Below are 15769 nucleotides of genomic sequence, written 5' to 3' on the forward strand. Positions count from 1 at the left end.
GCTTCTGTTCTTTCCATCAGGTGAACGGCTGCTGGGGCCGAGGTGTGATGATGGTTGCAGGATTATTCAAGTCACAAGCTGACCTTTTACAGGTTGAAGCGTCATACGATAGTGATCAAAATAACACCCTGATGAATTTATTGTTGCAGTAATCTTACACCAATAACACCAAAATGCTGATTATTGATTGATTTGAACATTCTTCAAATATCTACCATCTAACATAGTTCTGATTGTTTACTGAAAGGTCGTGGATAAGAGCCCAGGATGAGGTGAATAAGTCAGTGTCCTGTATGAGTCGCCATGTTTGGTTTTGTATCAACATATCTAAAAATCTGCTTCATTGAAAAGAGAGCATGCAAACACATTTAATCTGTGTCGCTACTCCTGATATCACATGTTGCATCATTTGACCCTCAAATTAATGAAGAATAAGGTAAGTTTAAAAAACAGATTTCTTTGTGAAGAATTAAGAGAAATGGCTGAGCATAGGTCGACACGTTCGAAGAATGACTATATAATGAACAAAAGTACAAACTTGTTGCATTAGAGGAAGAATTACGTGAGAGGTAAAAGTACATGTCATATCTGAGCTATAGTGATTTTTAGATAAAGGTTTTACTTCTTAAATATAGTTCAAAAACCTCCAACAATGACTTCTAAAAAATGACCCAAAATGTCCATGTAGTGTAGAAGGAACAGCCAGCGATGACAGGCCTTGTGTTGATTGAAGTCATCATGGTTTTAAATTTTAGACTAATTCTCTATTAGGTAGCACAGCTCTGATTGAGGATTTACATTTTGAGTTGTACCTAATCACATTTCAAGCATTGTCAGCACTGACAAAGTCAATATTTGAGATAAATACACGTCATTGTTCCTGCATGTTATAATGCCCCCTGCTGGATCAAGGTGAATGAAACAGCCTTTCACCAGATGTCACATAGGAAGAAAATATTAAGGGTTATAAAAAATGTATTATTTAATCACCTGTTCAGTCTTAATTTGAAGAGTTGTATTTTTTCAGCTGAAGTTACCGTTTTCAAAACATCCTGTTCTCTGCTCTGCCAACTGTGGCAGACATGAATCTGTGATCACATTAAGGAGTACATTGACACCTCTTCTAACAGATAACTCTATGTATGTGAAAGTGCAGATTTCCTGACTGTGGTGATTTTATGTGCGGGGGCGCTTCGGCAGTTAAAAGGGTTCCTGCCAAATTGCTCTTCTCTGTAAATTCACTACAATAGTGACTCACAACAAGGAACAGGATGTAAAAGGTTTGAGAGCAAACTATGTGCACAAAAGCAAGTAAAAGTGACGTATGTGTGCAGACATGCACAAGTGGAAAAGAGACAGCAGGTTATATGCAGACGTGCATCTGTTAGTGGGAAACGTTGATGAGTATTCCTGTCACAAAAAAATCTTTCTTTTTACTCACGTGATGTAAAACTGTAGACCGGGTCAGTGGGCAGCAAGGATAGTTATCTCAGATTGAATGTGGAGCCAAAGATCATCACAGCTCAACCAGGTGCGTTTTTCTTTAAAACAAACAAAACAGGATAGGATGGACTCTGTTTCTCTCAGCCTGCGAGGTAAGATGCCTTTCCTTTATCTTAAACATCAAAAATGTAGCTTTAAATCTCCATGACGATGTGATTCATGAGAAGAGAGAGCAGCAGCTGATCAACGCTGCATGGAGCAAATAGCAGTAATTTGTTTGATTTACTGCAAATACTTCTATTTCATGCAGTTACAAAGTTTTGAGGAACCCGTTTGGAAAATGATAGTCCTTGTTTAACATCCTCATAGTGCCAACATTTAGATTTAACCTTGTTTGAGAGTGATTCCAGTTCAGTTTGTGTTCTGCTTTAATGCTTTGTGTTAGACTGAAGCGTGTTGCTCATAATTCATTGATGATATACTTTATTAATCCCAGAGGGGACATTCAGTTTACGCTCTGTTATTTTTAGTGACATGCTTCTCACACACATAGACCTGCACAAACAGGACCTGTGGACATGCATAAGTGGAGAGATGTCAGAGCGCGGCTGTTACGCAGGGAGCGCCCCAGAGCAGTTGGGGGGTTTGGTGCCTTGCTCAATGGCACCTCAGCATTGCTTGGGAAGTGCCCTGGCACCTCTTCAGCTATCAGACCAACTTCAATATATTGTTCTGCATCGGGACTTGAACCGGCAACTCCCCTTCAGTCTCTACGGACTGAGCTACAGCCACAACCAAAATGATTTAAACTTTGGTTAACTAAAGGAACGATATCCCTGAAGTTTGTTCAAGTGTTCAGGAAGATGCAATGAAATCACAGTTTTATGTTCAGATATTCAGCAACACATTTGATATAAAGTGTCTGTGTGTGTGTGTGTGTGTGTATGTGTGTGTGTGTGTGTGTGTGTGTGTGTGTGTGTGTGTGTGTGTGTGTGTGTGTGTGTGTGTGTGTGTGTGTGTGTGTGTGCGTGTGTGTGTGTGTGTGTGTGTGTGTGTGTGTGTGTGTGTGTGTGTGTGTAGATCAGATCTCAGAGCTGCTGAAGCCTCACAGAGTCTGTTTGGTGACTCCTGTTGTTCTGAACTTAAGTCAGCCTGGAGAAAGATCAGCCAACAGGTTTATGGTGAGTGATGGAAAAATCCCTCCTGAGGATATTCTATTCAATTTTCAATACAAGACATTTTAACATATTTCAAAACATCAGTGTTTTCTTGTTAAATAAGTCAAATCTTGTTCGGTTTAGAGAGTCCCGTCGTCAAACAAAAGCCCCCAATAGCCCTGAAAGCTCCCAACCAGACCTTTACATGATTTTCTTCTCAATGTAAAGTCACCACAAATGAACTAAAGCATAATAACACTGGTGCAAAGTATTACATCAAGTGCAACATGTTATAGCCAGCTTGCTCCTGCAGAGGGAGCTGCAGGTCTGTCAGTCACATGTCCAACGTCTTGTCTCTCCTTGTGTTTAGGTGCTGAGTCTGTGGAGAGGCTACCTGGTTATGAACAAGCACCCTGTCAGGGTAAATCATAAAACAAACACCACAAACATTATGTACATTTTATCACAAGAACTGAAATGTCTGGGTGAGATATTTTCTCAGTGTGAAACATTTAATTCTGACTTTTTCTAATTTGACACAAGATCAATGTAAAGGATCATGGGGGTTTGGTAAAGGGTTACAGAGTAAATGTGTATACCTCTGTTCAATTTTTACATTATTTGTAGAACACAATCACATCAACACCTCAAAAACCTTTCACCTGACGTATGCAGTGTTTTCAAGTCGTGTCCATGTCTATGTGTGTACAGGTGGAGAACACTTTCAGCTACCTGGAGATTCGCTCCATCAACATTCACAGTCTCACAGAGGTAACTTGTGTATAATATTCAGTTCAGCTTATTATAGCACCACAAAGCAATTTAAAACAGAATACAGAATATGTATTTTGTGGTCAAATGTAAAGTAACATTTCTCTACAGTCAGTGTTGAGCTGATACAAAGCATCAAACATGTCTGACATGTCGTTTGTGCTGCAGATTGTCTTAGAGACAGAGAGGAAGACTCTTTCTTTCAGTGTCTTACATGGTGAAGATCTGGAGTCCATGGTCAGTCACATTACTGCTTCACTCAAGAGGACCTTTCCTAATTCCTCGCCACTGTGAGTCTCATGGCACCACCTATAACCTATAGCACCCATATATATACAGGCACACCAATGATGAGATAAGTTATTAGATGATACTTTACATTCAGAGTTGGAATTTCATTCTTTTTCTATTTTTTCAGTTTCAAATATGAATGAAAAGCACTTGATTAAACAAAGAGTAGTAAAACTTGACTTCATGAATGCTCTTCTATTTATTATAAATTTGTAAGGCACTTTGTGAACTTGTCCTGTTAAAGTATCTTTACGAAACAAACCTAATCTAACCTATAAGGCCTATAGTATAACTTACTTAGGAATAAAATCCCTGCAAAAAAAGTGACTCTGATTAAGTTTTTTAGTATTAATTGAATTATGTGTAATTGGTAAAACTGTAGTGGTTTATTATTAAGAAAATGATAAATCATCACAAAGGTAGTAGCCTATCAATTAACAGACTATAATGTATTTACTATGATGAACTGATTATCATGATTTGAGGATCTAATTCCTAATTCTCCACTTTGTGTACAAAAAGTAAAGACAAAAGTTTGAAGTATGAAGGCATTTTTTAATAAATACAATAAAAAGTATTAATTTCATTGTAAACAAACTTCTCGATCATTGAAGCGTTTTTAAGGAGGTGACATTGAATGTGTCATGAGTTCCCCATTGGTGCCATAACTAGGCTAATGAACTGAGGTTTGAAGGCTACAGTTGTACAGTGTGTACTCTGATAGCATGTGTACTTGTCATTAACTGATGTAACAATATGTACATTTGATGGTTGGTGTCAGTGGTTAAAGGTTTTGGTCCTAAATCCTAAATTTCAGTGGCAGCCATCTTTGTTTTTTGGATTGGCGTGGAAATTCATTCTCATTTGTTGATTTATTGAAATAGGGCCGGTGCACATAAATGAACATAAAGATGTGAATATGACTGATTATAGCCACAGGGTAATTTCCATGTGGCAGGTTGATGGTAAACCAAAAGGTGAAGTTTGGGAAGAAGAGCATAATAGTTTAACGAATGCTAAGTTATTAACTAACTCTTGTGCTAGCAAAGTCAGAAAGCAGCTTTCATAAAACAGGTAAACTGTGATACAACTTTGTGATTTTGAATAGCAAAACAAGGCTTTGAACAGAAAAAGAAGATTCCTCTAGTAGCTTATGGTACAAAGTAAAGATGAACCAGACATTTTGCATCCACCTGTGGTGGAGCCACAAACTAAAGAATACTATTAATCTTCAGTTTTCCTCTGAACAACACAATCATTTACAAATAAATACCATGTTGTAATAGGTGGTGAGACTTTCAAATGAGCTTTCTGACGCCTTGTTGCACAAACCTGCATTTATAATAACAGGCAGACTTAAAGGGACTTCTGCAGCATTGACCTCTCTGTGAAGCACACATTTATACAGCACTTTACAGACATTTATTTAACACACATTTCCAGACATTTTCAAGGGTTTTTCTTTTTGAATGCAGCATTCATAAGGCCCATACAATACCACAGTGACTGTTGAATGTTTGTCTTGTAACACCATGTTGGGCTAACACAGTATATTTTCCCTTCAATCCCCAGAAATTTGTTGAAGACCGTTCCCCCTGATCTGCAGCAAAGACTTCTTAAGCTGACAGGTGTGATAGAAGAGCGGCTCCACAATCAGCCAGGACCCTGTGGTGTGTGCTTTTACTCAGTATAGACAAGTAAAGATGATATCTATAACAGGACAGTTAAGGCTATTCTGCATGATCAGTGTTAAAAAACTTATCAGAGAAACCTTTGAACCTTTCTCAGCTACTGAACAACCATGTGTTTAAAAACATTGTTTCAGGAGGATTTTCTGAAACCTATGCTGCTCTGTGTGATTTCAATGAGATACCATTTAGAGAAGAGATTCAGTGGGTAAGAATTACTGTAATGATGCACGGAACATGTACATATGCTATGTATACCAAACAGGGCTGTCAGAATCAGTGTGTTAATTATGCCTTATTTGGGGCACCATAGTTGATTAACCGCTGCATCTTCTTACAGCCAGTGTGATGGAAATAAAGAGCACAGCACATTCCACTTACACAAACAAAACTCCCTCACAGATCAGTAACTTAGTCAAAAGTAATATGCACATCCAACATTGAACTTTTTTCATTAACTTTTCAATCCATTGCACATTTCTTTTGCTGGGCTTAAGTTAACATCAAAACTTTCTTTCCACTGAAAATTCCTTTCTATCTTTCAAAACAAAAGCTTCAAACTGACACTTCATAAATGCTTAACAACAAACAAATGCAAACACTGAAGCTGGCTCTCCTATCTTGGTAGGATGTCGACAATATCTACTACACAAATCACCTGAGGCAGTTCAAGCTGCAGGACTTCAGCCACTTAGCCAGCAGGTGAGATACAGCACAGTGCTCTATCATCCAGTTTTAGTTTCATTTCTAATTCCTCTTCTCCCCTCCTCTCCTCTCCTCTCCTCTCCTCTCCCCTCCCCTCCTCTCCTCTCCTCTCCTCTCCTCCTCCCCTCCTCTCCTCTCCTCTCCTCTCCTCTCCTCTCCTCTCCTCTCCTCTCCTCTCCCCTCCTCTCCTCTCCTCTCCTCTCCTCTCCTCTCCTCTCCTCTCCTCTCCCCTCCCCTCCCCTCCTCTCCTCTCCTCTCCTCTCCTCTCCTCTCCTCTCCTCTCCTCTCCTCTCCCCTCCCCTCCCCTCCTCTCCTCTCCTCTCCTCTCCTCTCCTCTCCTCCTCCTCTCCCCTCCTCTCCTCTCCTCTCCTCTCCCCTCCTCTCCTCTCCTCTCCCCTCCCCTCCTCTCCTCTCCTCTCCTCTCCTCTCCTCTCCTCTCCTCTCCTCTCCTCTCCTCTCCTCTCCCCTCCTCTCCTCTCAGGGACTTGGCATTAGCAGTTGCAGCTCAGTCTTTCAGCCATTGGTTTACTAAGATCTACTGCAAGGAGCTCAAACTGGTAACTCACGTATACGATCTTATTTATGTTAGTTAGTGAGTTCTAAGTCAGACTGATGGGAAGATTAGTAAATTTATATGCGAGGCATGAGTCAATGTGGAGAAAAAAAAGGTTTCACTGTTATTCCCCAATTTACCAACCTGCAGGTGTAAAGAAATATATTGTCCATGAACAAGGTAGGACAGACAAACCAAAACTATGTCAATGTTTTGGTAAAATATGAAATATTATTTTCTCTCTTCCCTGTCCTAGCACACAAGAAACAAACCTAGACCGTGATAGATGGAAATACTGCTTCCCATGTAAATGCTTACGTACCCTCCTGTACCATATGCTGGGAATCGTTTGTGTTTGTTTTCTGTTGTTGGTTTGTAGTCGAGTAGTTTCCTTGAAAATGCATCTCCATGAATTAGTGAGACAAACGCTTCTGAAGTAGGACTGAAGGAGGGGGTTTCAGTATGAACAAAGTCTCTCTGACATGAATGTCCTTTCTGAAAGAGGAGCAGCTGGTGGCAGACTTTACTATCCATCTTGTTAGATTTTTTTTTGGCAAGCTCTGTTTCAGACAGACAGAATCAAAAAGAAGTTGAGCTCTTGTTCAAAAATCATAAGATCAAATCAGATTGCAAATTGTTTAACCCTACGTCCAGATGTGTTTCATGAGGATTTATAGAACACGTGACCTCTCCTCTCAACCAGGAAAGTACCCAGCACATGCATTAGATTGTGAAGAGCTTGCAAGTCCAGCATCAGGGCAAGTTGGATTCATTGAGGTTTGCCTCGCTAGGCTCTGAGGTATTGATATTTGAACTTGAATGAGACATGGTACATTCAAAGGAAGATTAAAATTTCACCCCTGACTGGTCCTTGGATTCATGTATATCAAGAATCTATAGCAGTTGTATTGCAACGTTTATCTTTGGTTCACAGTTTCCACACATTACACTGACCCAAAAAAATGAAAATGCTTAATATCCGACTTTATCGTTATCGAGTATTATTGTTTCAGACTGCATGTGTCTCTCTCTGTCCTGCTTCAGTCAGTAGACGTCCAGCAGCAGCTGACTTTCCTGCTGTCCAGATCTATTGGTCTTGAGGAGCTGTCACTGGAGGCCTGTGGACTCAAACCGTGAGTGTGTGGGGAACTGGCGTCAGAAGGATTGATCATTTACACAGAAAGGGAAGCAGGCACAGTTAACAAGTGCTTCCGTCAATAAGACTTTTAAAAGTGCATTTCAAACCACACTGAACAACTGACTGTCCCACCTGTTGAAATCTGTGTGTGTTCATTGTTTTGTACACTTCGATAGAGATATAGAAAGAGATGCTCTTTTTCTGCTCTCTACTCTGATCCTCTCTTGTACATGTAGCAGTATGTTCTGCTAAAAAAAAACAACAACAATCCTCTTCACCTGACTCGTCTTCTGACAAACATGAATATCAATTTAGAAAACAATAAATCCCTCCAATGTCATGTTTTTGGGCACCAGTCTGTTTTTGTTTGTTTTATGAGGATGTGAATGTTTACATTGGAACAAAAGTCACAGGGTGTGTTCCAGCTGCAGGACAGAGAATTAGATGCCATTTTTCACATCAAATCTGATAATGTCAGCACGTCATTTATGAGCCTGATATTAAGTCTGGCATGTAGGACTGACTGAGATTGAGAAGTACACTTTGATTCTGCTACAGGGACTTTGCAGTTAAAGTAGCTGCTGCGCTACGGGAGAACACCTCTTCTAAACTGCAATCGATCAACCTTTCAGGAAATCCAATCGAAGACAAAGGTGACATTTTTAAATACATCATCATGGTAAATGGACTTGAGCTTGTGTAGCATTTTTCTAGTCTTCTGATTACTGAAAGCACTTTTTCCACTTCCTGTCACACTTACCCATTCACACACTCAGGGCAGAGGTCACCATGGACAGTGACCATTAGAAGTAACTGATTCCATTCACATGCATGCATACACCAGTGACGAAGCAGCGAGAGCAGCCTGTCTTGCTCACGGGCATGTTATATATATATATATATATAAAACATTTTGTGTGTTTGTTCTAGGCATAATAGCGGTCAGTCAGGAGTTTGGGAATCTACCTGAGGGACTGAAGTACCTCTCTCTGTCCCGAGTGTCAGGGACTGCGAGAGGTAAGATATGACATCATATATCTGCTCGAGCCGCCTTTACATACAGATATCTTATTCCATTAAGCTCACCATGTGTACCTGCTCTGTTCTCTCTCCAGGCGTTGGATGTCTAAGCCAGGTGTTATCGTCTACGCAGCTGTTCTCAGCGACTCTGACTCACCTGGATCTGTCTGGTAACCCGGGCAGCCTGGTCACTGAAGATGCCATGGTACTCTCTGCTCTGTGTGTGTGTGGATAATGTTATTTAGAGGAATGCACACAATGATACACACATTGTAGTGTGCAGAGCCATTCATAAACAGAGCTGTGTTTCAGAAAGTATGTTCCCCTAGCATAGTCTTAATTATAAAAAGGTATTCTTGTTGAACATGTTTTAACGACATGGTGCAGTAACTCTGCACGGATTATTAATGTAAAGCCATGAATGTACAGCACGCATGTACCTCACCCTCCTTCGCTGATAGAGGCCAGAATAGTTAATACCAATGTTAGCACTAGAGGGGCCACGGTCCGTCTCAGAGGCGTCTTCTCTGCTGCACGAGAAGTACACGCTGAGTCTGTGGCTGAAGCTCAATTTCCTCCCGAAACCCTCTGAGCATTTAAGGACTTGAAAGTGATACCGAGCACAAGACTGCAAGAGCTCGAAATGCTTTAATACGAGTCGGAAAGTGACTTCTCTGTAACCATGACAATATAATGTTATGTGGCAAAAGGAATTATTATTTGACTTTTTTGCCTTTATTCGAAGCCATGGTTCTTATTAAAGGTATTAATTTTATATATACATATATAGTCCTGTTATATACATACTGTATATAACAGGACTATACTCTCTCTCGCTCTTCTCTATAGTTTCCCAGTATACTTTTTTAGTTTACCTTGAATAGATAGTTGTTTCACCTCCCTGCTTGTTTAGCCTGTGTTTCATGGCGTTTGTTTACACTTCTATTTTTGCCTGCTTCTCCTGAGTATGATATGTTTCAGGTCACAATGCTATGAACTATGGGTAATCCCTCATGCAGAGTTTGCAGATATGCCTTCTTACAGACAGGGTGCATAAAAGGCTCAAAAAGTCTACGACAGATCCGTCTTGTACTTGACAATTCTACGGTCAGACAGCCCAAAGGTCTCACTGACTTATATATAAGTCAGAGAGTGTGTGAGGGTGGATATTGAGATTGGGCCCATCTTTGACAGAGACATGTCGAGCTCATGTAGAGCTGGACAGTCGAACCCCTCTGAACCTCTCAGATCAAAAAACAAAACTGAAGCTGTTATAAATATATATCAAACATCTTACATACATTGTTAAACCTCTGAGCTGAGAGTCCAGGTGGATCTGTCACTGGCTTTTATAAACAGAAAGTTTATGAATTATACATTTGTGTGTGTGTGTGTGTGTGTGTTTGCAGTTCCTCTTCAATTTCCTGTCCAGTACTAACTCTGTGTGTCATTTGGACCTGAGTGACACTTCCTGCCCCCTGGACACGGTCAGTCAGATAAACTCTATTTAAACGTTATCTTATCGCTTCCATCACAACTGAACTCCAGAGCTTAGCAACGTGTTATATAACGTCATTTTAAGAAACGTCCAGAAGAAACATTTTGGGTTTGGTTGCTATTAGTATTTGAGCTAGCAAGCTTTTATACAGTACTGACACATCTTAACAGACAACAGACTAACATCCGACGATGGTGAATGAAGCAAAATAATTTATCTTCATACATCAGTTTTACCATGGAAACTCTCTGATATCCTTTTTGTTTTGTTTTTGTCTGCAATTTGGAAAACTTTCTTTTTTTTAAGAACTTTAATTATTTGTTGACTAAATAGTTAAAAAGTCTATTGTATCCAAATTGATTAATCTATAGCAAAACATCACACCTTTTTGTAGTAAATGCTTGTTTTTCTATACATAACTGATTCTATCTTTCTTCTGAAGTTATTTGTGTCTCTGTCTGCTGGATGTTGTTACAAACTGATGCACCTGAACCTGGCCAAGAATCCTTTCAGCCACAGGTCAGTCCTCAGGCTGCACTTATGGACACATTGATTCTCCATATCCAGTGTAATACAACATAATGAGACCATACTGTTAACACATGTAACTTTGAACATCTTATCACTGAGCCTGTTCAGGTGATAGAGAGCTTTTCAGTAGTCTATTATTTTTAGACCCCTTTTCACACATCTGTATTCACTGAAAAAACACTGATCCTGTATAAACTCCACACTTACAAACCTTTGTATTATTTGATTGTTTTTATAGTTGGTCTGTATTTAGTCAAATGGTTATTATCTGCTTGTGCAAAACTGACTACAAACACCACAGAGGCATTTGCTCTTTAATTTAAGTTTAAATACTAATTCATCTTTTGTAATTTGAAGGATTTTCTGACATTAGTTTCTATGTTTAATTGATCATAGAGCACCACAAGCAGACAGAAGATACCTGAGCAGCACATTTCCATACTTGAGTGTACACAGATGTTTGGTGTAATTCATAAAATACCTCCGAAAGAAAACGCAACTGATGATGCAGTTGTGCGTTTGTGTTTAGAAAGGTGCGTGAGGTGACCAAGAGCATTCGAGAATTCTTCAGTCAGAGTTGTGAGCTGAAATATGTGAATCTGTCTGCAACCAAACTACCTCCACAAGCTCTCAGGTGCGGTCAACTGTCCACTCAATACATTTTTGATGATTTTTTATAAACTCTGAAATTCGATCTTTTCTTTTTTCTCAATATCTGACCTGAATACCTTCTCTGGTTTGTTTCTCTGCTGACAAAGTGTATGTTTGAATGACATGATGAACATTTCAACAAAGGGTTCAAGTTCTGCGTAGTCTTACAAAAAAAAAAGAGAGAGTTTCTGTAGGTCCTTTTAAGAATGGGGAGGACCAGTGAAAAATGTATTCAAACATGTAACTTTGAGATCATATCTAGCACATTTTCTGTAGACTTGTATTTTTTTTATGCCTGCAAACTGTTTTTGAAGTCTGTAGATTCAGACCCAATTTTATAACTCACTTCTAGGTTTTAGTTATATCATTGTTCAAACAAGAGAACCACAATGCTTATTTTCCATCCATTCGTTTTCCTGATTAGGCTTTGGGAGGCTTGGGCCAATCCCAGTTGTTCTTGTATATTTTCCCAAAGTTTAATGTATTTAAATTTGTTGATTTTTATTGATAGCTAACAATCAATTTATTTTCTTTTTTCCCTTTGTGCACTCCCCCAAACCTGAGGGACTAAGCTCTCTTTAAATTAATTTGATTGATCAGCAAACCTCTAATGTTTGCTTACTCAGCTTGTTTGGCTGCACACAGTTTACTCTATTTTTCTAGATACATGTTCTTCATGACAGATTTGCAGAAAAAACAGGTAGTGTTGATTATTGTCAGCCAGCACCGTCAAAACTGATATATTAAAGAGTGTCAAAGCAAAGCTGTTTACATGTACAGACTGATCATCAAAACATTTTGTTTTAGGTTATTACTGCAAGGTCTGGCAACCAACACTCGTCTCATTGGGCTGGAGCTGGACATCAGTAGCTGTGAAGTAAAATACGCTCACACACACACTTTTTTATGTTGTGAGTAGTATGAGTAAACTTTAGTGTTTTTTTTACGTGCGATTGTCTTTGTGTGTGTAGCTACGTTCAACAGGGGCCCAGGTCATACAAGAGCACATCTCGGAAGCCACAGTTATAAAAAGTCTGGATATCTCTGACAACGGTATGCTAAACCACACGTGCAAGAACATGCACACACATGCCCACATGGAATGGTCCTTTGGCCTGGACTGCTATAAGTGTTAACGGCCTAACGTATTTACAAAGCACATTTCATTACACATAATCTCAATGTGCTTTACAGTGATGTTAAAAGCATAACATGCAACAACAGATTGCTTCGTCAGTTATTAAAAATAAACAGAAATCAAATCAATAAAATCACTCACCACAAAGCAACAGGAAGCTGGTTCAAGAGTAACTGAAAGGCTCCTTGTCCAGATTTTGATCTACTTTTGGCTAAAACACCCCCACCTGATGATCCGAGGGGCCGTGTTGGGTTGTTATCTGTGAGCAATTCAGAAATGTACTCAGGATCTGAACAATTGAGTACTTATTGACTAAAAATCATATTTTAAAAGTGAATTGTTTGGGGAGCCAGTGGAGTGTTTTGAGGGCATGAGTGGTACATTCAAATTTTGTACATGTCAGGACTCTGGCTGCTGGTCTTCCTACAGATTATTGGGATGATCCTGCAGACAGAGTGTTACAGTAATCTCAACTGGTTGAGATAAATGCATGGACATATTTCTAAGCATCTGTACACAATATGAATGAGCAGAGGTTTTTATATGTTTTTTCAATGGTAATGATTATGCATTTTATGTAGTTTGTTAGTTAATATGACCATGACCTCCAGATGAAAGAGAGATTGTCAGCTGTTTTATCGTCAGGGAATTAATGATAAGATAGTTATGTGTCTGGATGATTGCACTGAGCAGAAGCAGGTATAGATAAAGATGGACAGATCCTTGATGATTTTTGGTACTGATTGAAAATTGCTTAGAGAGATGTCCAATTTGATCTTTTAAATAGGATTTAAACCAGTCAAGAACAGGGCCTGACAGACCAACTGACTGTTTGTATTAAGCTTTTAAGAGCCACGGTGTCAAAGGCAGCTGGAGATCAAGTAGTACTTAAATGGTTGACCTCTGATGGTCACTATTGATCATAAGGTCATTGATTTATTTATTACCTGTCTTATAAATTGTTGATTGAAAATATATTTGTCCAGTTGAACGTAAAAAACGTTTCCAGTATTTTACTAATAAAAAGGATATTTTAAATTGTTATTGAAATATGTAGTTAATTGACTATTAATGGATCGAGGTTATGTTACTGATAAGGCAGTGAGAGACAGTATTAAAGAGTCTGGTGGGGATAGGAACAGGAGAACAGGTGGTAGATTTCAGATACTGAATTAGTGTCTCCAAACTTATTAGGTGGGGAGAAATTGGACATTGAGCTGAACAGTGAGAAATCATGCTGTAATATTGAAAATCCTACCTGTGCATGAAGGGACTTTTTTATAGCACCAGATGAATTGATGGCAGAATGACTGAAATCCTCTGTGTTGTTCTCTCTCCCTCTTTGCCTGTAGGTTTTGAGAATGACTTGGTGACTCTGGTTCTGTCTGTTGGTAGATGTCGCTGTCTTCAACAACTTGCTCTGGGCAGAAACTTTGCCATGAAGTCCAGGTCTGGGGGACACATCTGTATATGCTTCCTTTCACATGATCTCTTTACTCTAATTAACTCTCATGTAATGTGTATGTCTATGTTTATGTATGGTGTGTGTACATCTTGAGCATGAATAACAGTTTATGTCAGTGCTGGGCCCTTGTCTGTCATCAATGTGCTGTAAATTATTACAGTTAAATGTTTTATTAAGTTTAAACTAAATGTTAAGTTGAAAAAGGATTATTGGAACATTTCACTTCCTTTATATTTTATTTCTTCTAACATCACTTCGATAATTAAGTTAACCTTCACCAACTCAAGTCAGATGACCCTATTTGCTCCTGAATCTCCAAAGAGACGACAGACTATGTTGTTTTCCCTTTTTCGGATACATCTGCATCTTGTCCAATGCAGCCATGGAGGGGAGAGAAATAAAGTCCTGTTTCTATTAAGGCTCTCATTAGCTATAGTGGCCTAGGAACAGTAAATGAAAGGATCTGATTGGTCAGATTTGGTGTTATTCAAAACTTCAGTTCATTAGTTTGTATGGAGAAAAAAGGGAAGGGAAAGTTTCAGATCATTGAGGACCCTTGTTGGAACAACAGGACTGCTTTTGTTGAAATATAATGACCGGAGGAGTCGCCTCTCCTCCAGTAGACCAACAACGGTCAGAAATCAATTCAGTTAGTTGTTTGTTTGACAGATGCGTCGATTGTGGCTGCTGCGTTTGTTGGATTTTGAAATGGTTTACACAGTCAGAATCACAAGAATCGTAGCTTTCTAAGGATGTGCAGCCTGAGTGATTCACACAAAACAGCAGTTGTTTGTCAGCAGTGATCATAAAAAATACGCTTATTTGTCAGGGGAGGTGATAAATAAAATTAAAAATTGTTATTTGTTTAAATTCAACACAGCGGCAAATGTATAATTGAGAGTTTTCTAAGTTATGATAGCCTCTTTAAATTAAACATAAAATTAAAAAAAGAGGATGTTTTTGTCGCTTATTAATATGAGTGGTAAATGTTAACGTTACTTTTAACTTCTGTTAAATATTAACAGATTAATTGATATCAAATGTATTGCTTTGTTCTCACTTACTGTGCCCACCTATGGTTTCTGTTTGATACAGTATCTTTTTTGTATATACCCTTAATATATAAATTTGGCTACCAAGTTTTAATTGCTTACCTTTAGCCTTTTTAACCAGACAGACACCTGTCCTTTAACATATCAACTGAGTCTATGTTTAAAACCCTTCTTTTATGTATCATGTATGTCCTCTTCCCTTCCATCCTTCTTTCCCTTTTTCCTCACGCTTTCTGTCCACCAGAGCTCTCACTGATGTTCTTCATCGTATAGCTCAGCTCATTCAGGATGAAGAGTGTGTAAGTGACAATACATTTCATGTTGTTTACTGTTAGATATTTATATGAGCGCACAATTGTATAAATGAAACACATAAAGGCTATATAAAACTTAAAGGGGACATATTATACCCCCTTTTCACCTTTTCAAACAGTTCTTTGTGCTCTAAATGAAACATCTGTGCTGTGCTTTGGTCCAAATTTAACATGAATCAAGCACCAGAGGAGGTTTGTGACCCTGTAGAAACCAGCTTTCTCAGGATGCTTCATTTTGGCGTGTGTATCTTTAAATGTAATGACCCGGTAGACATCACTCCTCAGACAATAAAAATGGCAGACCTGCTTCAAAGTTTTACTCTAGGCTGGGGGTGGAGTCCATGGTTGGAGATA

General features: G+C 39.0%; 1 protein-coding gene across 1 annotated transcript in view; it reads left to right on the top strand.

The window, feature by feature from the left end:
- Positions 1–1242: 1242 nt before the first annotated feature.
- carmil2 (capping protein regulator and myosin 1 linker 2) overlaps positions 1243–15769 on the top strand; it is a 40829-nt gene continuing 26302 nt past the window's right edge. The window contains exons 1-20 of the mRNA XM_079346277.1: positions 1243–1595; positions 2524–2624; positions 2971–3021; positions 3312–3371; positions 3540–3661; positions 5235–5332; positions 5488–5558; positions 5979–6052; positions 6537–6612; positions 7653–7741; positions 8305–8399; positions 8677–8763; positions 8862–8971; positions 10176–10253; positions 10707–10783; positions 11325–11429; positions 12254–12323; positions 12418–12499; positions 13937–14033; positions 15346–15400. Of these exons, the coding sequence (XP_079202403.1) occupies positions 1499–1595; positions 2524–2624; positions 2971–3021; positions 3312–3371; positions 3540–3661; positions 5235–5332; positions 5488–5558; positions 5979–6052; positions 6537–6612; positions 7653–7741; positions 8305–8399; positions 8677–8763; positions 8862–8971; positions 10176–10253; positions 10707–10783; positions 11325–11429; positions 12254–12323; positions 12418–12499; positions 13937–14033; positions 15346–15400 (1695 nt within the window). The 5' untranslated portion in view covers positions 1243–1498. The remainder of the gene's footprint in view (positions 1596–2523; positions 2625–2970; positions 3022–3311; positions 3372–3539; positions 3662–5234; positions 5333–5487; positions 5559–5978; positions 6053–6536; positions 6613–7652; positions 7742–8304; positions 8400–8676; positions 8764–8861; positions 8972–10175; positions 10254–10706; positions 10784–11324; positions 11430–12253; positions 12324–12417; positions 12500–13936; positions 14034–15345; positions 15401–15769) is intronic.

Source organism: Symphodus melops (assembly GCF_947650265.1).
Source record: "Symphodus melops genome assembly, chromosome: 6".
Classification (NCBI taxonomy): domain Eukaryota; kingdom Metazoa; phylum Chordata; class Actinopteri; order Labriformes; family Labridae; genus Symphodus; species Symphodus melops.